At 28.8% G+C, this 24,721-nt stretch overlaps 1 protein-coding gene across 3 annotated transcripts; it reads left to right on the forward strand.

The window, feature by feature from the left end:
• Positions 1–4,167: 4,167 nt before the first annotated feature.
• Positions 4,168–23,562, forward strand: LOC129980837 (glutathione S-transferase 1-like). Of its 3 annotated transcripts, none has more exons than XM_056091271.1 (5): positions 4,168–4,480; positions 18,203–18,261; positions 19,405–19,546; positions 22,023–22,187; positions 23,287–23,562. In XM_056091271.1, the coding sequence occupies exons 1-5, from the start codon at positions 4,340–4,342 to the stop codon at positions 23,422–23,424; spliced, it is 645 nt and encodes a 214-aa protein (XP_055947246.1). In that variant the 5' UTR covers positions 4,168–4,339; the 3' UTR covers positions 23,425–23,562. The 3 variants fall into 3 exon arrangements, with proteins under 3 accessions (XP_055947246.1, XP_055947256.1, XP_055947239.1); XM_056091281.1 differs by lacking the exon at positions 4,168–4,480 and adding an exon at positions 5,345–5,564; XM_056091264.1 differs by lacking the exon at positions 4,168–4,480 and adding an exon at positions 12,224–12,403.
• Positions 23,563–24,721: the final 1,159 nt, after the last annotated feature.

Genomic DNA, 24,721 nt, shown 5'->3' on the forward strand with positions numbered 1-24,721 from the left:
ATTATCTATTAATAGATTTTATTCAAAATTTGATAGAAATCTAAAACTTAAGTGTAAGGATAAGATTAAAAAAATTTCATCTAGCCAGCACAAAACGGTTTTTAATTTACGTATTCACAGACAGACAAACAGAATTTCAAATATAATTTTCGACTCAAGGAGGCCTTTAACATGGACGTTCTTCAAAATTCCGAGCTCGAATGTTTTGACATTTTCTCTACGTATACGAGAAAATAAAAATGATTCTTATCTCATTTGAACTGGATCGTCATTGTAGCAAATATTTGGATTTTTATATGAAATGAATTATTTTTTAGACCTCCTTATTTTAACTTTGTGTTTTATTTCATACCAACTGAATAATGTAATTTTAGAATGATGTTTTTTATAAAAATCGAAATAAAAAATGAATTTTAAGAAGTATCAAAATATTTTTTACCTTCAATTATTTTTCAGCTGTTGCATTGTATTTTTTCCTTCAGAAAATCAAAAGAAGCATGAGGCAGAACTTTGACATCAGATGAATCAGATATTATAATATACTAGAGTGCTGATTGAAAATACGTTACTTTAATTTGAAGCTACTTTATCATCTTTCAATATTGTTTGTATTAACAATTCTAAAGCATAAAAACATCGGCTGCATATTTTTTGATACATGAAAGACTCAGAGAAAGTCATTGATATTCAAAAAGTAAACAAGCAAGAATAAAAACTTCATATTTCGTCCATTAATGCATCAAATTATTTCATTTCCATAGAAGTTTTTATAAAATAGAACCGAATTCTTCTATATTTTTTTTTCTAAATAAGTACAATAACTTACGGATGTGGCCATTTTCAGAAAGAGAAATATAAATTCAAACGATAATTTCGATTAGTTAAAGCAAAGAAAAAAAAAAACGATATTAACAGAAACAAACGATTTCGTTTTTTAACGTAATGAAACACAAATATCAGAAAAATATGTTTTTTATTTTGCTTTGAAAATATAAAATTTATCAAGATTAATTACGAGTAATAGAAAATAGTTTTCAGTAATAACATAATTCCTAACCATTCATAAACTATAAATATAAGCAAAATTTCATAAACTTTATAGGAGAGAAAATTAATAATTTTAAGTTTTTTTTTTACTAGAATTCTAATATTTTGCACTAAAAAGTAATACTGATGGAACCATTTCATACCCACACACATACACACAAAAATGTTGATGACCTGATTCATATTTAATATCCATTGCTCACGTTTGCCGTTCGCAGCAAATTTTTGGTTTAAATTTACTTAGGAATATAATTTCGATTCTTATAGAAGAATTTTAATTAATTTTTGGAGAGTCTTGTATTAAATTTAATGTAACTAAATTTATATAATAACGTTTTTTTATGTCACAAAATTATTTTGTGTTCGTTAGGATTATTAATAAAATATATCAATATTAATTATTCTGATATTAATTGTATCGATGATTTTTTTTAATAATAATGCTCTTAAATTCCTTTAAACTTTATAACGTATTTTCTTTTTATAAATTAAATAATGCATTTCTACAACAGTATGTTGTAAAAAATTTTAATATACAAAACAACTCGGCATACAGACTGATGCAAATCTAAAAATTTCTTTCAAAAATTAACATTATATACTTAAACAATACAAAATTACTAAATATAAATTTATAAAATCTTTATATTTTTATCTACCTTTTTCTTTTGCATTGTAATAATGATATATCTTAATTTAATTTTAATTTTAATTAATTTCCTAATTTTTATCTTAAATTATCCCATGTTACATCATTCTAAAATTTTCTCTTATTTCCCGATTCAAATCCCGCTTTTTATTTCATTATTTCCAACAGGTGCTTTAAGATATTGCTGAGTGAGGAATTTCCCACTCTACAAGGGAAAGGATATATATCCCTAATGCCTATGGCATTCATTCTTACAAAGAAACTTAAGATTCACTTTCTTACGTCAACGTGTATCAAAGAAATTCTTTTCCGAATCTCATAGTAAAATCACTAATTATCTTATAGTAAGAGAAAGTTTTCTGGCACTTAGCTGTTGTGTTCTGGTTTGAGGAAAAGTGTTCCATCTTTCGTCACTTTGTACAATATATAAAAAGATAAATCATTTATGAAATAAAATTTTGAATATAAAATATTTATCATGGCTTTTAGTTTTCACTAAAAGTTACAAAATAAAATGCCATTCTATTTTTAGAATGAAAGGATCTGAAATAGAATTAGGAAGAGTTTCAAAAAATATTCATTTGTGAAATTTATATATTTAGTTACATTATTACTGTCAATGTAACGTTTAAACTGTCCTCGGTTTTAATCCCAATTTTATAATTGCAAAGTAAATCCTTGATCACAGTATTTTTGAAAACTGCTGAGCAAATATAATTTCGCATAATATATGCATATTTAGGGAAATTTGACTGTTTAAAATGCGCAAAAATGACAGCTGCATTGTATTTCACAAAATCTGAATGCAGCAGATTCTTCATATAGGTCAGCGGTTTTAGCTAGAAATAAAAATTCCTTTTTTAAGTTAGTTACTAAGCAGGTGCAAATATTTTTTTAATAAAATGTTTATGAGAATATCATTTGCTTAATTAAATTTGTGTTCCATTGCCAAAATGTTACAAGATATTTTTATTAATAATTTACTAGATAGCAACAACTTTTTCGTGTCACCTTAAATCGTAGTAGTATTTTGGACCACAGTGGCTTTGAAGTAAGGTCTCAGTTTCAACGCAAGAGGGGTCTGAGTTCTAAACCCGTTTCTATTAAAAACCATGGTGCACACTAAATATGATGTGTTTGTTTCCTCTAGTTTGGAGTGAAGTTTGCCAACTACAGATATTGTCCTCATCATCTGAGTGCGGTTCAAAATCATTGCAAAACATGCTAAATCATAGTTTTAATGATGTGTTTCAAAATGGAATATTAATTTAACTAAAACAAATTTAAGATGCGTCAAAAAGTAACAAAGTTATTTTACATAATTAAACATATTACAATTGTTACATACAATATTTTGCTATCTTCCAAACACTAGCGAACGAGATTCCAGAATGTCAAACTTTAAATTTTGGGATTAGTTAATTCTAAAAATTCGATATCAAAGTGCAGAAATTCGCCAGAATAATACAATCCCTTAACTTAAATTTGAATGCAGCGCTGTCATTTCAATTTTGAGATGTAGGGCAAAACTATCGTTGAAAATGAGGAATTTCTTCAAAAAAAATCATTTTTTAGTGCAAGAAATGAACTCGACTCAGGATCTCTCTAAACCCTCGGAGTGTATACCCTGTTACTTTTGAATTACTTTAATTTAATACTCTGTTACTTTTGAATTTTTAACTTTTCATTACCAGCAAATATTTACCATGGGGAAAAATGAAGCATGAATAGGAATTATAAATTTCTCCCTTCAAGAAATCAAATGTGTTTTCTTTAAAATATCAAAAAACAAAACAATGTGAATAACACTTTATTTATTTATTTATTTTGGTGGAAACCAAATTGTTACAAAGCAAGCACATATCTAAAATTCACTTTTACATTTTTATCCCAAATTCCGAAAATGCAGTTTTACAGCATCCAGGAAAAAATATATCCGAATACTCTTTTCTAGGGTTTGTTTCTTTAACTAGCTGTAAATTAAATAATTAATTATTAAAAAAATCATTAATTAAATCAGCATTCGGAATTGCAATCATTGCAATTCGATCGATAAGTAATTTTTATATCTGGTCTATTCATTTTATGGAGATATCGGGGCAATTTTTTTAAAAAAAACTTCAAACGTTATCATCTAGTATTAATCGCAAAACAAAAACCTATCTAACAGTTCACAAATATTTAATAAACTGAAGACTCAACATTTCATAAATATAAAATCTTTCATTAAATGCAACAATTATTTGGAAAGAATATTAAAACCTTTCTTTATTTGAAATATTTATGAGTATAGTTAAGATTGTATTTGTGTATGATCCCCGTGATCAAACCTAGCGTGGAAAGGAAATCCATTTCGTGCGCCATCTGGTGCGATTAACCTTAATTACTGACTGCTAACTTGTTTTGATTCTTCACTGTGGGTGAAATGTCGGGTTGTTTCATGTGTTGATGTTGAGTAACACTTCGCCACATTTTGTCTACTGATTGCCAGCGTCTGCTGACTGTACGCTTGTTCCTCGTTCTCCGTTCTCCAATCACGAGGGAGCTTTCTTTATCTCTTCACTGGTATTTAAACAGTGGACCTGAATTTTCATCCTGGGTTCCTGTAGTTCAGTTGCCGGTAAAACTCAAGAAGTGAGCGCTATGACTATTGACGTGTATCTTGCACCCGCTAGCGGCCCATGCCGGGCTGTTTTAATGACTGCCAAATATCTTGGAATAGATGTCAATGAAAAAGTTGTCAATTTGATGGCAGGGGAACAATTGAAACCCGAATATTTAAAGGTAAGTTCACCGCGGTCATTGTAACTGATAAGTGAAAAGTGAATTAAATTTTTATCAGTTGTTTGGTCAATTTTTTTTATCAGTATTAATCATATTTTTTCTTTGGGAAACTGTTATCATTGTATTGTAATAATCCTGTATTATTTAAATAAGGATATTATTATTCATTAAAACGATAAAGAAAAACGGATGTTATTATTCATTAATACGGATCATTTTCCATTTTTAAAATTTACTTTTGCATGACATTAACATTTTATTCAATAATGAGAAAAACTTTTCTAATCGGTTATAAAAAAGATATAGAAATGTAATGACAATAAAATCATTAATTTATTAGAATTGATATTTAGATGCATGCTTAAAATTTATGCGCATTCTATTTATTATTAAAGGCGTGCGCAAAATTTTTAAATAACAAATTTGAGTCTTTTTTTTTTTCCCTCGAAATTCTTTGCCATGTATTTCCAGAATATGTTAAGAATATCAATCATTCTATTTAAATAGATAAAAATATTTAATTATGTTAGACTGATATAAAAAAAATACAATTCTTTGCGGAATTGCATTGCATTTTGAATCCGGAATAGTTTCTTACTTTTCTTTCTTTTTTCTTCCTATTAAGAATTTTTAAACAACATTTCTGTTTAGCTTGAAATCTTTTTTTTTTTTTTTCGTTATTATTCTTCTGCTAAGTTTATTATCAAAGATAAGCATTTTAAGAACTGTAACTTTAACTCGGAAGGAATTTATGACTATTTTATCTTTTGTGTTGTATTCTTTGAGAAGATTAAGACTGAACTTCGATTCGTGATAATTTTATATAAAAGGCTTTGTTCGCCAGTTGCAACTACTTCAGACGCTTAGTAACCCTGCTTCTGTTTTTAAGTTAGAATATTCGCTTTTATTTTAACTGAGCTAATTTTACTTAAGTTTAAGAAAAATGGCAATTGATTTGTATCTGTATCCTGCCAGCGGACCATGCCGCACTGTTATAATGGTAGCACAACATTTAAAGATAAAATTAAATCAAATACAAGTTGATTTATTTAGTGGAGAACAGATGAAACCTGAATTCATCAAAGTAAGCAATGTTTTTTTTTTTTTTTTTACCTGATATGTTGATTGACTCTTAACTGAATTCAGTACCGAAACATTATTTTCAGGTCCATCCCAATTTCTCATTCCAATATTTTGAATTGCATAATTTAGAAATCGTCTTTTTATTATTTCTAATACGTGATTAATTTATTTCTAATAGATAACTAAAATCTTCTTTAGAAATAAGCTTCCATGTGGCATTTCATGTTTCTTGACTTCTCTTTGATATTTATTTTTTGTTTCGAGCGATTTTTTTCAGGAGATAAATAAGGTTTCAGTTGATCAGCACTGCTCCAAGCATATTTTCCTATTTGAAGAACATACGAAAACTTCAGTTATTACTAGAACATCCCACGTGTACTATTTAAGCGTATTTTGATGATGACCGTTGTATGATACTTTTTTTTTTAACTACATAATATTCGAAATTCAAGATGACTAAATAAAGCAATATGAAGTTTGTTTTGCGATACTTTTCTGAACATTTTCGTGCAAAGTTTTCATTCTGGTTTTTTTATAACATTATGCTGTGTTTGTTTTATTTTGTTTGCCTTACTGTATTTCCATTTTGCTCATGAAATGTAAGAGTTTAAATATCAAGGTTAAAGCTTTATGTCTAGCAGCATTTGTTTCCTGCTTTTTCAATACCAGAAGGAAAATTGAAACTAGCTGTTTGACAACCGATTTATAAGAGGCATGCGAATAAGATACTCATTTGCATAAAATAGATTTTAAAAGCTCTTAAAATTTGATATTCAATAATAAATCTATTTCTCTGCCAATCTCGCTATCTGTTTTAATACATATTTTTTCTATTAATCAGAGGAGAGCGACATTTTAACTGCGAACTTACCGTGAACGTTGTAAATAAATAAAATGCATCGGAACATAAAATACTTGAGAAAACTTGACTTATTTTAATGCCTCATTTGTAGGAGATCGTTTATTAAAATACTTCTGAAAGTCGGTTATTTCACAAAATATATTAAAACTAGATTGTTTCTTACAAAATAATGTTATCCTTGTGATGAATGGGAAAAAGTTTTTTGACCGTTCATTTCACTCTTAAACTTCAATGTTCAAATAATTATGGAACTTTTTCATATAAATCCTAGGTAATGGTTATTCATAAATAAAATCTGAACTCTTTTATAAAATTAAATGAATGAAATTGTTCGTTTATCCACTCTGTCTCAGTAAAGTTCATGCTAAATCAGAAACTAGTGACGTAGTGTCGTCTCCCTACCCTTAAATTCCTTAAATCGCGCCTACTTTTCTTTCTGAACTTTTCCACTCTTCATTTTTGATCGACTTTCTGTCCTCAATTTTTGATATGAAATGATTAAATTATTATAATCTTCTAGTTTCTAACTTAAATTTTACTGAAATTTCCGTTTTTCTGTTGTTAACGTAATGCAAGTGAAACTTGTTGGTAGCGGAAATTTGACATCGCACCTGTACTTTTCAAATCAATATGATTTCAAGTGATTTTATTTGCTACATTATATGACTCGTATAAATATCTGATGATTTTAGATTGATGGTAACATTTTATGCATCCTCTACCCCATTCAATCGCGGGAGCTTTTATTAAACTTTTGGAGTACAAATACAGAAATGCAGTTTTAGATACTTCAAAAGCTAGCTGGAGTTACCCCCTCTGTCTCGTGTACTTCCGCATTATTGCACCATTGTCATTCGTTGAATGAATCTATCTTGAAGCTTCAATTTTGCATCGCTCCCTTTTGATCAGTTGGGTCCAATATTTGATACGAGATACAATTTTGATATGAATTTAGTTTGTCGATTTTAATGGCACAAGAGACAGAAAAGGCTATATTGCGTCAGTCATAATTTTGATATGAAGACCACATATGAAATTTCAATTTTCTAGCTCGATACGTTTTTCAGTTTTTACGAATAGGTACATTAAAAAAGATGAGACTACAATTTTGGTGATCAAACCTTAACATTTTATTCGTATAGCTCACTGTGTCTTGTAATTAATTTTCACTAATACATATGTTTTATCTGACTCAAGGAGATCCGAAATAAGAAGTTAATGAATCTTCATGGTGAAATTTCGGACAGTTAAAATTTTTATTTTCTCGTATACGAAGTACAATCGTTTCTCATTCATTCATATGACGAAATTGTAGTAAATCTTGTAAACAAACTTAATGAATAATCGTCCAGTACTGTTCTTTCTTCTTTTTTTTTTTTTTTCATAGTAGTCCGTTGTTAACATTTTCTGTGCTTCTGGCATTGCATTTTCTTGTTGGAAAAACTACGTACGTAAACCAAACGTTTTCATCGTTTAACTGGATTTCAAAAGTATCCAATATTCAATTTAAATTTCTTTTCTTACTTTTTTCAGCATCCTATTCTAGGTCGATTCAAACGGATAAACAACCACTTAAAAAAAAACAAGCGTGGAGAATAAAACGAATTTAATATCAAAAACTTTGTAGAGACACTGTTATTTTTCAACATAATCGTCGTGAAGATTCAGATATTTATCATATCGCTGGACCAGGTTTACAGTCCCTTCTTCTAAGAATATTGCTATGTTTTTCTACCAATGATGCAAGATGGGCCTTTGAAGCTCTTCATCAGTCTGGGAAGAGATGAAAATCACTCAACTCGAAATCACATTTTTGGTGATGAGGAATACAGGTCTGCTACAACAAAAGATGTTCAACGAGTTGATCAAGTGGTTCGAAAGAAATGGAGGATGCTTGTATCCCAGTTAAAGAACGAGCTGTGGTGGTAACATTATAAGCCAGCTAACAACTTCCGGAGAAGAGTGTACACTTTTGTCTAGTGGCTTTGTTACTCAGCTATGAACCCTAACGTTGCGAGTTCGAACCTCAACCCGCATAGAGCCAACCAGCATGCCGAAATTGTGACTTTAGAAGACGAATGTTTAAACATTACTACTTCGTTTCCTTTTTTTAAAAAAATAAAAAATAAATTCCAGATTAGAGAGAGCTTCAAACGAACGTTAAGGCCCATCTCGTATCACTGGCACAACTTCGAAGAGATAATCGGAAATCTCGTTACCTATATAACAAATATGAATCTTTTAAAATGTATCGAAAAGTAACAAGATTTAAGATTTATCCATTACTTTTGGACACAAACTTCCATTTTATTCCCTATTCTGGGGTTTTTTTTTTTTTTTTTTTTTTTTTACTAGATATCGAAGATTAGGAAACTTAACTCAAAAAGAAAAAAAACTTCACTTATAGAATCGAAGATTTTGAGTAAATATTTTTCAGTATAAGCTTTGATCTGATGGTCTCGTGAGTCCATACAATTATACGTCTTTGTTCTGAAAAATGAGATTATTCCATTGCATCAACGATTCGGTTAGATTTTTAAAATTAAACCCATTTCCTAAACGAGAAAATGTATAAATTTAATCCATTAGAGTAGCATATAATGAAAGAGGTTTTTCATGTCGATTAGTCTATGATGGTCTTTTAGAGTTCGATTAAGAAGCGGAGTGAACTAGTGTTTATATTTTTAAGAATAATATTTTATGAAGAAAGTGCTTGATAATAGAACTTACTAATGTACCTTATTATAATTTACGTCAGTTGTTTTCAAAAGTTTAAATCTGATCTCTGGAAACTTCAATTTTCGTGATATAGACCATTAAGGAACAGCGGTTACTCGTTTTTATAATTATTGTGCATTATAAGGTCACGAATTCGTATATAAATATAAGACAGGTCGAGATTTGTTGTTCATTTCCTGCTGACTGATTTGACGTACATCTGGTAAAAACGGACATCGTATTTTGTCGGTAATATTTTACAATGGGTGTATCGATTATAATGTACGATTTCTATCCCAGTCCTTACTGCAGAGCTGTAAAAATGGCTGCGAATCATTTTAACATCAATTTGATTTTAAAACATGTTGATATTATGAGAAATCATCACATGAAAAAGGAGTTCTTGGAGGTAAGAAAATTTAAATATGAGAAAAGATTAAACTTCTGCGAAAAGGAATTTAAGCTTCGATAAATGGGTTTAGAATCAAAACTTGTTTCCCATAAGTTTGTTTAAGCATATCGAACTAATCCATTTTCCCATGAGAATTTGAAGCTAGCAAATACGGAATGTGCATCACAGAATGGTTTTTTTTTTCCACCCTATTAATAATATTGAATGCCAAAGTCAGCGAAATTTATTTAAAATGAAGTATTGTAAAATGGTTATATCAATTCTTTTCAACAGAAGTATCGGATTGAAAATTCGTTTAAGTTTAAAATGGCGCAAACATGATTTATGTGCTAAATTATTCTCCGAAGTTATTGCGAAAATTTTAAAAATTCGATTAATTAAACTTTAAATAATTCATTTTTAGCCCTTGCCTAAATATTCAAGAAATAACTGGCCAAATTTGGTAGCAGTTGATCCAATAATCAACCCTGTTGCATGTTTTTGATTTTTCTATAGTGCAAATCACATCACGTAGTCTACAGTTATTGCCAATTTTTATAATCTTTTCTGATCTTCAATTTTGATTTCCCAAAAGTCTTCTTTGAAACTAATTGTAAAAAAAAAAATGCTTTTCTTATGGTATTCTTCTTTTGACGTTGACCAAACAGTCATTCGTTAATTTCCCCAATTTATAATCTATGTGTGGTAAGTTAAAGGAAAAAAAATTCTCGTTGGTGGTACTTTGATTCTAAACAACTATTTGTCTTTTGATCGTGAAGCATCAATTGTGCTCAATTCTTTTACCTATTGAAATTTTTTTAAAAAAATTAAGTTTTTTAACGAATTTTATCTGAATTTGCTAACATCACAAAGGATTAATCTTATTCAAGCATGAGGCAATTTCAGGAAAGCCAAATATTTAAGAAAGCATATTCATAACAATGCTAATAAATCAGTCTTTTAGGTTTATGTTAAGGTTTTGAAATAAGTGGGAAATCTAGGTTGAAGTTAAGTAAATGAAAAATAAATAAACCGGAAAATGCTTTAAGATAGAGACGTTCTATTCAGGAAATCTTTTATTCAAAACAATATCAAAGCAGTCAGTCTGATGATCTATTGTTCAAAATGTCTATTAACCTATTTCGCTTTAAAGCGCAAACTATTCAATACATCATCGCTAAACAGTTTTCCCGTTCAATTATCTTTTTTTACTTACTGTATATCTCCTTAATAATCGCAGTTGCAGGTTTAAATTTATGGAATGGATTATTCTAAAAACTTATCAAGGTCATTTTTGTGATTAATTCTGCAAATTCTTCTCACTAAAAATGAAACTGCTAAGTTTTATTCTCGCGAAATAGAAGAATTCGGGGTTTTTTTTTTTTTTTTGTTTTTGTTTTTTACATTGCAGTATTAGGATGAAAAAAAGAATGCAATTCTGTTAAAAGCTTCGAATTTTTATTGAATAAAGTAGAAAAAGATATTACTTTGTCTAAACGATCTTTTTAAATTTCTGGAATAAAGCATAAAAATAAATTGCATTTCTTGCTCATTTTGAACCTTTTTTTTTTTGTTCGTTTCGAAATCCATTCTAATTATGCAACTTGTAAAGAAAGAATTTTCAATTCAGGCAGTCAAAATAATTCATCTATTATTCTCGATTATATGCTTTTTATTTTTTAAAGACAAATTGATGTTTTACCCAAACAAAGTTGTCATCTAAAATGAGAGCGGTTTTAAAGAATGAAATTATATTGAAAAGAAATTTCTACAGCGATACGCAACACCTGATTTTCGAAGTGAAAAATTTTTCTTAAATATTCCAGGCATTTTTTTTATCATTCTTTGTATAGTATTCTATAAATTTCTTTATACAGTAATCTGTAAAAATCCTTTTTATGCGTAATACGTGGCTAAGATAAATTTTAGGTGGTTTCTGATTTAATTCAGTTTATTATTTAAATTAGAAGTTTACATTGCTTTTCAGTTATATATATAAAATACATCTTATTTCTGTAAGAAAAGTCTGAAAATTATAGTATATAAAAATAGTTAAAAAAAGGGGAGGAATAGAAAAGAGGGGAAATTAATTGTAGAATCTTTTTTTTTTCCCGAAATCTCAATGTCTTGGGATTTTCGGATGAGTAGGGATTAATTTTTGGACAATTGTTAGGTCCCCGACAGAGAGAGAGAGGAAGAAAAAAAAAATCGCTAGTTTGAATTTTCGCTCTAGAGTGACCCTTGGTAAAAATTTTGGGCCGGATTCAATTATTCATTAATCTTCTCTTTTTCGTCCCCCCCCACCCCTTTTTTTTATAGTATTTTTATGCATAATAATATTTGGGCCTTTTCCCCCTTGTAGAAATAAGTTTGCTTTTAGATGTTACAGAATATGCGTGCTCTAATTGCAATGATGTATCGAAGAAATTTTTCTAATAATTTGGGTTATTTTAAGGATTTTTTTCTTGTCTAATTTTTTGGATTTTCGTATTACATTAAAAAAAAAAAATTTAAATTAGCAATCTAAAAAAGGAAGATAAACTTGTAATAATCCATCTGTTCACTTCAAATCTGAAGTTCAATTTCTTGCTGACGGTGCTCATACGCCCATTAGTCTCGTGATGTGTTATCATCTGAAGGAACATTCCATTTCTGCCGTTGTTTCAACTCAGTAGGAGTCTAGTGTAAATTTGTTTTCCTGTCTGTTCGCCTGCTCTTAATCGTGATGGCTCTTCCGACGCTGTACAGTTATGCGAGATGCCCTTTTTGCAGATCGGTTCTCATGTTTAGTAAGCACCTGAACATTCAACTTAATGTGAAAACAGTTGATTTAAGTCGCAAGGAACACTTGACTCCGGAATATGGCAAGGTATTGTATTTTTCAAAAGTTATTCCAGCTGTATCGTAATGGCATCCTATTTATTCGTGATATAAGAAATGAATCGGATGTTTAAATACGCGGGAGAATTCGTTAAGGTCTTTTTCAGTCGACTGTCAGTTTCAAAGTATTCTTTTTTTTTTTTTTTTTTTTTTTTCATCTTTGGTAATTTATGAGTTTTTTTAGGTTGGTCTAGATTAGATTGATATTATGAATGGAAATTAATCATTCTAAAATATATAGATATTATGAATGGAAATTAATCATTCTAAAATATATAGATATTATGAATGGAAATTAATCATTCTAAAATATATAGATATTATGAATGGAAATTAATCATTCTAAAATATAGATAGATATTATGAATGGAAATTAATCATTCTAAAATATAGATAGATATTATGAATGTAAATTAATCATTCTAAAATATAGATAGATATTATGAATGGAAATTAATCATTCTAAAATATAGATAGATATTATAAATGGAAATTAATCATTCTAAAATATAGATAGATATTATGAATGGAAATTAATCATTCTAAAATATAGATAGATATTATGAATGGAAATTAATCATTCTAAAATATAGATAGATATTATGAATGGAAATTAATCATTCTAAAATATAGATAGATATTATGAATGGAAATTAATCATTCTAAAATATAGATAGATATTATGAATGGAAATTAATCATTCTAAAATAGAAATAGTTATGTTATTTTCATTTCTAATTGATATTCTTGGTATCGATTAAAATTTTATCGTTTCTACGTTGGCGTCACTTACCTGGATTTTTTTTTCAAATTGCAACTAATTTAAAATTACCAGATAACTTTGGCTGAAATTTTTTACCCTACCGGTTCAAAATCAGTTATTCAATCGCAGTTTAATGCGAATGTAGTCTTCTAGCATTGCAACTTTCGTTCATAAATTTCTCATTATTATTGAATATTTTTCTCGCTTAGTAATTGCAATTCGATTAAACAGTCGATTAACAATTCTATTTGATAAAATATTTACTTCATTCAAAAATAATTGTCTCGCACTTTTTTAAAATCAGTTCCTTAAAAGAAATTGTTGGCTAATTGGGTGGTTCTAGTTTTGGGATTGCTATTTAAATAGAATAAAATATTTATTTGTAATGTTTTATAGAAAATAATTGAAATTATGAGTTTTTTACAGAAATTAATTTGTTTCACGTGCATGTCTTTCAGTTAATGAAATTCTAATTTTTACTGCATTCAATACAAATTAGCTGCTTAAAAATCTTGCAAACAAGATTTTCTCAGTAGTCCAAATAAAACATTTTCTTCGTATATACCTGATTATTATTTTTTTTTCTTAATGTTTCACTTGCTGAAAATGTCTTCTAGGGGAAAGTTTTTTTAATCCAAAGTCATTTTACGAAAGATTTTATTACACCAGGTATTAAATGGCACATAGCCAAGAATGTCAACTTCCACTGACCTCTGAGGATACAGACACAGCACGCAATTCAGAATAATGACCTGAGTGCCCAAGATCTATTCTGGAAAAAAACTTCATCCGTGTTATTCGATACTTTAACAAAAAGGGAATTTTCACCGTGTACAGGATGATTTTCATGATCAAATATTTGAGAAATGACAACAACGTTTATTCATCATACTGATAAATTACTTCAAAATCTTTATTCCCTTTCATTGCCACATACTTTTTTTATTACAGCTTTTTACGTTACAAAAGTAAAGCTAATATGAGTGATGTGAGCAAGATATATTTTTTTAAAACTATCTTTAATGTTAAAGAACCAAGATACACTCGAGTTATTACAAAAAGATGAACTTTTTTCTCATAGAATTTGATTTCTGAAACGTGTATCGTTATGGTGAAATTCATAGACATAATATATTGTTATTTGTTTATGGTTCGAATTTACATGAATTTTGCTTTATTACCCATCAAAAAATATTTCCCGATTATTTTCTGTTTTTGTATATTTATTGGATATTATGTAAAAAAAAATGAGACATTGTTTACACCCAGTTTTCTAATTTTACATTTTTAATCATACAATTTTCTATAAATATTAATTTCATACGAAGGAAATTCTTTTTTTTTTTTTTGTTTTAGGCTTTCTTTACATCAAGGCATTAGATCAGTATTCCAAAATATATTTGTTACCAGCGATAGAAAAAGCATAAATTGTTCTGCTGTTTTGTAACAAAGCAATCTGTTAGTAATAATGCCTGGTGTTTAGTTTTTAGAAGAGTAATTATCGTTCAGTTCTGTTATATTTTCCAATCAAATAAACGTAATTAAAACAGACTTTTGTCGAACAAGCTTACATCGTAATACTTTCCCCCCGTAAATTATCGTGCCTCCCCCCTCATGTGCTATATCAATTTTGAAAGTTATATTTAATAGCTAAATAACACTTTTGAATTTTTGAAATTATTGCATTTGCAACTTTATATCAGCAATAGTAAATGTCTTCAGGTGAAATTTCGTGTCCAAGCACTCCATTGACCTTCTTGACATCTGCAGTTTTTATCGCTGACTGAATGAACTGATCTGTATCTTGAAAGAACTGTTCTTGAATGTAGTATAAATGCCGTCAATCTAGAGACAAGTGTGTTCCAAGCAGTAAAATAATGAGTCATATTTTGACTATTAACTCTAAAGTAGGGAATGAGAAAGAGAATTAGTTTCGGGTCAAAGGCGTTAACTTCCTGTCAGTTTATTCCTTTGCATCGAACAGCAAAACTTTCTTAAATCAATATTCTTGGAAATTTTCCTTTGCAATTTGCTGACGTTTGATTTATCTAATTATAGTGAGATCGAATATACGTCTGTCATTACTCAAGATAATTTGAACTTGTCAGAAGCATATTTGCTGGTCAATCGGTCACAATATTCATTTCGAAAGGAACTGATAATTCTGCAGATTACGTTTCACGTGTTGATTTCAAATTCTGTTTATTCAGTGTAATAAGAATAGTAACGATGCTTGATTTTCCGCTCTTGCAGTTTTCCTTTTTTTTTTCTCCAGATTATTGATGATACTTGTATAGTCGTCTGATTTTCGAGTAGTTTCTAACTTTTTGCATTTTAAACTGCAGTTTTTCTGAATATATATAATATAGAAATGTATTAACAAAAGATCTTTTTAAAGTCTTTATTGAGATTTTTGAGATGAAACATTACCAAATCGATAGAAAGTTGCAGTTTTCAGTTTTTATAACTGTGAGAAACCGCGATATTTATTTAAAAGATAAATGAACTTTCCATGGCCAGTTTGCCTAGTGTATGTTGAAAGAAATAAAATTTTGTATCTTATATTAACAAAATGAGAAATTTTTTAGTCTGATAAAGAAAAACGAAATTATTTGATTATTGTTTGAAGCTGAATACTAATGTTAACATATCCAAATAATAAGTTTCATTAGAAAAAATATTCTGTAAATTGAATGCTTGAAATATTTTTTCCTCGTGTGGCAACACAGCTACAGTCAAAAGCAACATTACATTTACCATAAAATATTTTCTATTCAGTCTGGAGAAAAATAAGCTTTAATATTACATAACAAGAACATATTTTTTTTTTTTTTTTTTTTTTTGTTACACGTGGCAAACAAGTTTGCCTTTAGCGCATTTTCATGTTGGTATTTCAAAACTTTTAATAAGTAGTTTTCTTTAAGGGCATATTCTCATCGATGGCTTCAATCTACCTTTCGGAACGCTTTTTAAATCTTTTTTTTTTTTTTTTCAGTAATAATTATTCTTCTAACTGTTCTATTGGAACAAGTTTAGTGGATTCTTCATCAACGCTGAAAGAATACAGGAACTACGGTTCATTGTTTCGATAGAGATCTGTCTGAAGCACAACTGCTTGACCTTCACTCTTGTTCTGGTTTATTGAACCCCGGAATAAAAGAATTCCACTCTCATAATGAAGGTTATATAATAGAAGTTTCTGCCTGAAACCTGTTTGAGGCAAGGAATGGGCTGCAGAGACATCAAGAGAAATTGTTATATCCCATACTATCTAATTCTAGCTTGATTGTAGAGAAAAGCGGGGGAGAAAAAATATTTCCCAACATATTCTCAAACACTGGCATAGCTTTATAACTTTTAACATGTTTCAAAATAAAATTAGACTTCTTCTCCAATATACGTCTCATTTTGTATTTAAATTTGGGAGACGTTTATCGAACTGTTTCTACTGTCATCGAATATGATTTTTTTTAACACTGGAAAAGGGTTCATTTCGAATTTTAACTGCAAAAATATACTTTTTTTATTTGAATTAAAACAGGTTTTCTTATTTCTTTCACTAATTCATCACAAAAATAAACGACCTTCAGTAGAAAAATTTTGTGATTTAAAGTAGTATAATATCTCGTACGTCTAGTGTTATTTAGTCTGTTTAATGCGAACAAATTTCATTTTTCTTTTAGTTTCTTTACATATAATTAGCACCTGTTATTTGATTTAATTTTTCTACGTATATGTGCAAGCGGGGTATAGATTTTTAATTTGATCAAAAAAAAATAGTTACAGAAAATATTTTCTTATGTTTGGAAATTATTATTTCATTGAAACTTTACATTTTGAACTGCACACTGTATATTAGTCAAGACATTGTTTGATTTGTCAGGTCGCCAAGAAATTTTTTTTCGCAATATCTTGCAAGTTTTTGAGTTTCAACTTTTAATACAATCAGTGAAAATATTGTTATCAGAACATTCATATTATATTTTTATTTTTTGTACCTTTTTATGTTTGGAAACTTTCGGCTTCAAATACTTGCATTAGTTTAGTTAGCATATTAATGACCATACGTATCTATTGCATCCCCTGATATTTAAGCGTCCTTGATCCAAGTTTTAGATGTTATTATAAAATAATTCATTATAAAATATATTTAATATTTTCTTGAAAATGCTTTTTGGAACAAAATATCGAAATCCCAGCATCTTGATATGAGATTCTGACTTAAGAATGTTTGCATACTATCAATAGATTGAAGTACTTCTGCTGTGTTTACATAAACGGGACATTATACTTTTCAATCTTTTACTTAACTACCTTTTTAGAATATACCTTATACCTTATCCTTAAAATACCTTTCATAAATTCTTCACTTGATTCTTCAAAATACAATCAATCATTCTTGTCCTGTATACTCTTTCGAGATTAAGATTCTTCTTAAAAAATCAAAGACCCCCCCCCCCCTTTTTTTCCATTGTGGTAAGGAACAAAACATTTGATAAATTATTGCTGCATATAACTAAAAATATAATGTTAAATGGCTTTGAGCATTTCTACATTTTAATTCCAATGTACTAAACAAACTGAATAATGCATTTCCATTTTTGGCCAGTCAGAATTAATCATTCATTAAAATTTTATGCGTACGAAACATTCTACTAAATATGTTACACAATACCTTTTTAAAAATCCATTGTTAATATTATAGTCAAATTTTCCTGAAAATTTCGATTTTTTCCATTTCATAACCTATTTTCATTAAGCATTCTTATTAACTGCTAAAGTAATATTGATATAACCTTCTACTCCTGAAATATTTGTTTTTTAAAAAAGTATGGGCGTTTTCCTACATTGCATTATTGTGGAAAAAAAACTGTTTAAGCTCTTTCCAAATATCTAGAAATGACAAATATTTGCTTACAAGAAATCAGTTATTAGATTTTAATATTTTCTTGGTTCTTTCTGTTGAATTCAGAAATCTTTTCTTTTTCCGTTCCAGTTTTATTAACTTTCTATTTTCTTTTGCAGATGAATCCTCAGCATTGTGTTCCCACTATTGATGACAATGGATTCTACTTGTGGGAAAGGTGAGTTCGAATTTTATAACTGATTTTTTTATTTTCAGTAGGATGTGTCCCAACATTTTTTTAGAAATCAAATTTGAGCTAATTTTTGGAATGCAATTTTAATTCTACGAAATTAAATGTTTTATTTCAAAAACTTTTTCGAGCAAGTTTTGTTTACCCCGATTCTGCTTATTATTATTATAATGGTAGAGAGAATTGCCTGAAGATTTTGCATTTATATGGGTTGATCGAAGGCATCTAAGCCTTATTTCATTAACATATAGAAAGAAAACTTTCATTTGTTTTATTAGTTTTTTATTATTATTATCCTGAGATGGATTGAGTTGGTGTAATGTCGTGACCAAATCTAGATAGTCACGAATTCGAGAGCCGATTCTACCATACTGCTATTTGCGTTGACCCTGTGCACGTCATATCCTTTGAGATAAAATGTTTTTTCATTATATAGAAAATTCGAGAGAAAGAAAGGCTCTTCTTTTTTTTGTTCACTATATAAAGTTGTTGAATCTTTTTCAAAATACCCTTTTATCTTCAAAACGGAACGATAGCTAAATTAAAAATGTATATTAAAAACTTTTCTAAATGAAGCAATGTTTTCCCTTTTTTCATTATTGTAAAAATATATAAACTCTGATCGTCTTTAAAATAATTTAAGTCGAAAACTAACAATCTAATCATTCTCGTAATATGAGACTTTTTAACAGTTATCTACAAGTTTACAATCTACAGTTAACTTTATTAACTTACATCGGCACATTTAGATGTCTGAAAATAATTTTGCTTTTTGATAAATTAGATATTCGATTAATAAAATTTAAAGCTCATTAACAAAGCCTCAAGTGTTTAATTTTTTAAAGGAGGTATTTAATTTTTGAAATATTTGACAATAATCAAATGGAATATTTTTTTATTTATTGAATTTCTAGGACGTACTCTTAATACAGATTTTAATTCTGACAGATTTGATTCGGCGAGTATAGCATTTAGGTGGAATCGTGTGCTTTTAACTTTAAAATACATACATTCAGCCCTGGTGATTTAAAAAGATTAAAATGCCATCTAATTAAGTTTCTTTAATATGCATATCTAAGTTTTATTTTCATTTGTTGCGTTAGTGATGGAGTACTTTTTTTTTTTTTTCAGCCGTGCTATCCTAGCTTATTTGGCTAACAAGTACGCTCCCGACAATGCAGTTTACCCAAAAGATCCAAAGGAAAGGGCCATCGTTGACAGGTTGCTCTACTTCGATATCGGCACGCTCTACAAAGCAGAAGCAGAATATCTGGTAAGAAACAATACCAACAGTAGTGTCTTCTGCACGATTTTCTCGTGTACTTAGATAATCTACACCTTTTCTGTTCGCTTTTTGCATTCTTTAGAGTGGAGGTTCTACAGCTTTTGAAACGGTTTAATATATAGCGAAGGTTGGGTAGTATAAAAAAATCACAAATCCTCGACGGCCATCATCAAATGTTCTTAATAATATAAAGAAGGCAGAATATGCATTATAAATGCCGCCTTTTCTATATAAAATGTGACACAGATCTACAATTTTGTCCATAAAAACCAGAGCACCAAATTTAATCTAAGTTGTTGCATTTTGGAGCTATTGTGTTACAGACACTCCTATATACTGACCAACAAATGATGCCCCCTTTGACAAATTTGATCCAAAATTTGATATACAATTGTAGTGAGTTTAAATCTGTGTACTGAATTTCATTTATATTTTGTTTACGTTTAAGAGTGATATTTACTTATGGCAAGCTTCTTTTCGGCAAATTGCTTCCAAATTTTAATAGAAATCCTGCAAAAATAAATGGATATAATTCTAAATAGAAATCAAATTTTGTTTTGACTACATACCAAATTTCATCTCTCAATGAATGCATTTGTTGAGCATCCGTGGTCGCAAACACAATTTCGGAAAGTGTGATTTTCGAACTTCGAGAGTCCTGACATATGGGAGATGTGTCAAAACCTCGAGTGTGAATGTTTTTACAATACCTTCATTTTTACTTTCTCATATACGATGAGAAAATAAGATATTCATAGAGAAAATAAGATATTCATAGAGAAAATAAGATATTCATAGAGAAAATAAGATATTCATAGAGAAAATAAGATATTCATAGAGAAAATAAGATATTCATAGAGAAAATAAGATATTCATAGAGAAAATAAGATATTCATAGAGAAAATAAGATATTCATAGAGAAAATAAGATATTCATAGAGAAAATAAGATATTCATAGAGAAAATAAGATATTCATAGAGAAAATAAGATATTCATAGAGAAAATAAGATATTCATAGAGAAAATAAGATATTCATAGAGAAAATAAGATATTCATAGAGAAAATAAGATATTCATAGAGAAAATAAGATATTCATAGAGAAAATAAGATATTCATAGAGAAAATAAGATATTCATAGAGAAAATAAGATATTCATAGAGAAAATAAGATATTCATAGAGAAAATAAGATATTCATAGAGAAAATAAGATATTCATAGAGAAAATAAGATATTCATAGAGAAAATAAGATATTCATAGAGAAAATAAGATATTCATAGAGAAAATAAGATATTCATAGAGAAAATAAGATATTCATAGAGAAAATAAGATATTCATAGAGAAAATAAGATATTCATAGAGAAAATAAGATATTCATAGAGAAAATAAGATATTCATAGAGAAAATAAGATATTCATAGAGAAAATAAGATATTCATAGAGAAAATAAGATATTCATAGAGAAAATAAATTTACTATACTTGCATATCTGCCGGTGATGGGAGTTTTAATATAATGCAAGGCAATGCTTGTTAATTCGTTGTAGATTAATTACTATAGAAATTTCTTTCTAATTTATATTACATATCTTGCTTAATTTCGCTGGAAAAGGCGACAGTATTTGGCAGTTCGTTCTTTTTAGACGTCGCGATATTATTTTTTAAAAAATCGTAGGACACTTATTAGTTATGTTTAAAGAAAGTCAGTCAATTGATGTCCTCAGAAAAGGTTGTATATGCAGTTTTATCTCTTTATTTAAAACAAATTAGTTTTTTTTTTTTCTTATTTGCTCGCTTGGCGAGTTTACTTCTGCTTTTGGTAAATGTTTAGTATGTAGCCTTTGCCCCACCCTCTTGTAAGAGGATTAACAAATAGCATTAAGATGCAGTTCTACATAGGGTTTTTTTTTTTTCGTATGTTTCCTGTATTCGGTTCAACTTCCCGTTTCGGTCTTATCAAAGTCTAATTTTGAACTCGCCTCTTATCTTTAAAAAGTTAAATAGTGAGGACAACGCCCAAGAGGGCTTTCCACTTTCTCAATTCCCCCATCTTTCGTTATCCAATTTGTTTGCTATCTATGTTTCATTAATCAGATACTCATGGTATTTCATTTAAACATCTTCATATAGACATCTTTCATCATAATTAAATTATTGAAATTTTGAAATATTTTTTTCAAAAGGTTTTTGAAGTCTTTTGGAGCATGATTAATTGATTAGTTATTGAGGTTCTAAAATTGTTTCTTTTCAAATTGCCAATTAGGGTGTTCTTGATTTGTAAAAATTACTCTCTAGAGAGTGTATTGTAATATTCCATTAAGGAAAAATCAATTTTTTTTTATATATTTTTGGATATTTTTAATAAAACATTAACAAACTTTATTGTTATTAATTCGACAAAAGGAACATAACCTGTCAAAAGCTTTATAAAAAAAAATGTGTTCAATTCCTTTCAATCTTCCGTTTAGTACCCCCAGCTCTTCAAAGGCGAGTCTGCCGATCCCGAGAAAGCTGAAGGTTTCAAGAAGGCCTTGAATTTGTTGGAAGGATTTCTTACTAAGACTGCTTACGTTGCTGGCGACAACATTACTCTTGCTGATTTCTCAATCATTGCAAGTCTTTCATTTGCTGAGGTAAGTGCCTTTCTCAGCTTTTATAAAAAATATTCTTTTTTTTTTTTCCTTCTTCTTTTATTTTTCATTTTCAAATTGTGTAGCCCTAACTTTAACCCAATGACTTCTAAATTGTGCGCCTTGGCATCTTGGAAAGGTTTCGACTTCGTAATAAGAGCGTTGCACATGTTCCTATCGTAAAACTCGAATAATTTTAATCAGACTATATTGTTTATATTTAGAAGCTGGTTTTTTGTCAATTACTATCGTGAAACTAAAGTAGCTCTTCGAAACCGGCATGGAAAAGTATATGATAATAGTAATAAGGAAAATAAATAAATGAAAAGAAAGCAGATTTCTAATTCCACATTTTGAGAAAACGTGTTATAATAAAAAGGCTTATTCATCTCAATAATAAAATTTTGAGATTTGTTCGATAAATATGAATTTTATTTATATCTAAGCTGTCCAAAAATCGATTAGTTTGCAAAAAGTGCATGATGGAACATTTTACACATCACTTTTACGACTTTTTAAAATCTACATTTAGCAAAAGTGCCGAAAATTTAAAGTTCTTTATCGGCCATGCAGCACTTTTATTACTAATCTTATTGATTCTTTCAATATATTTATCTTAAACATTTCTTTCTTTTTATTCTTTGTAGATTTTTTTCACCTTTTATTGTAAAAGGAACATCGGTTTTTGATTATATCTAAAGTTTAAATTGCTGACATGCTAAGAATTTTGAAAGAAAAAAAACAAACATTTCTACACTACATCATCAAGTATCCTTCTTTTTATCTAGTTTAGAGTATTCTCTTTTCGTTCTTTTTCTGAGCATGACGGTTAGAAACATAGTCTTTGTAAAACGATTTGTCACTGATTATTAAAGAATCGCTTGAACAGTTTCTAACTCGTGAAAGAAAGGAAGGAAATGAATCGTCACTTAACGCCATCAGATGATAGATAAGTGCCTTTTCCTGCGCTTTGATCGAATGTCTTTTAACCACGTGATTACAGTCACACGTCGGTACGCGTGTTTTTCTTTTATTTCTCACTTTAAACTTTACTTTTATCGTAGAAATGTGTTCTCCCTCTAATTCTCAATTTATTTTATAGGCTGCTGATTACAGTTACGCTGATTATCCCAAAATCACTGCCTGGATGGAGAAATTGAAATCTGAAATTCCATCTTATAAAGAAATTAACGAAGTTCCTCTTCAGCAGTTCAAAGAATTCTTGAAATCCAAGAAGTAATTCTACCACAAATCTCATCATTCCTGCAGATGCACCGATCAATTAAATATGCAATCAACTTTCTACAATCTTAGATAGAATCTTCGCTTGTTACATCCTGCATTACATTATTAATAAAATGATTTTTTTGTCTATAAATTCAATTTTCTTTTATCTTCTGAATACTTCATCTAATAACTAAAGTGTTTTTAATTTTAATGATGAAACACTTTTAAATTTCACATATTATAAATTTCAGTGACCCGTTGGCTACAGCTGTAAAATCTATGGGAAGTTGATTCGCTTGTTATTGAGTGACATCGCAAACTTAATTATGTGTTTAACTCATCAATTTATTAAATATTTTCTGCCATTATTTTGAATATTTTGAGTTATTTCACTCAACTTTTGTAAGATAGCCTGTGGAGTTCAAGAATAAATTTAAATGATATATTTGAATTGATTCAAATGCTTTTGGTTTATTCATTTTCTATCTTTTCCTTTAACTAATTGATGAAACGCTTTAACTCTATATTTAATATTTGCAAAGATGGAATTTTGCTTGCTTCCTCATGTAGTAGAGTTCCGATATTTTGAACAGTTAATAGATTCCTATGACAATGGAAAATGTTTGTTTAGAGCTTTTAATTGTCAGTTAATATATTGAAGCTAAAATTGATTCCACATAAGTGATACCATTTATTATCCAATTTCAAAAATATTAATTTTTATATTCCATAATATCTGTTATCAAGGATTACAAAATGTATTAAATTTTAAGAATAGGAAATATCGGAAATAAAATGTTTTATTGATATAGTAAAAACAGAAAAAAGAATTTATCGAAAATGTGCGGTTATAAAGAAAATTAGATACGATGAAAAATAGGGAGATATTCCCGGCATTCATTAAAATTTAAATAATCAAAATTCTAATTTTGTAGAATATTTCCATCGGAATTGTCCGATTTTACAGTTCCGCTTTTACGATCCCATATTTGATTTTTTTAAATTAAAAATATTTTTAAAAAGTTCACACAGACTTTCATTTTTAATTCCCCACATTGCACATATTTTTCAGCATGAGGCGGAATTTCAGTCGACAAAAACTTGAATAAATCCATCGCAAGCAGCTCAAGGCCCTAACCGGCGGAAAATGAACTGCGGCAGACGTCTTGCAATATGATGAACTTGAAAGTATACCAGTTGGTTTGAATCGTTTGGATTTGTATGGAACCATTGCGCTTGTGTGACTACATTAGATTCCCAAAAGATACTGGATTGTTTTATACATTTTTTAAAAACCAGAATGAAAATCA

This window comes from Argiope bruennichi, chromosome 1, assembly GCF_947563725.1.
Source record: "Argiope bruennichi chromosome 1, qqArgBrue1.1, whole genome shotgun sequence".
NCBI classification, from domain to species: domain Eukaryota; kingdom Metazoa; phylum Arthropoda; class Arachnida; order Araneae; family Araneidae; genus Argiope; species Argiope bruennichi.

Bases quoted from the DNA above. Each gene is read 5' to 3' on its own strand.
- LOC129980837 (XM_056091264.1), top strand. From the start codon at position 12,260: ATGGCTCTTCCGACGCTGTACAGTTATGCGAGATGCCCTTTTTGCAGA. The intron at 18,262-19,404 runs GTGAGTTCGAAT...TTTTTTTTTCAG, and splicing joins GGATTCTACTTGTGGGAAAG to CCGTGCTATCCTAGCTTATT. The intron at 19,547-22,022 runs GTAAGAAACAAT...TCTTCCGTTTAG, and splicing joins AAGCAGAAGCAGAATATCTG to TACCCCCAGCTCTTCAAAGG.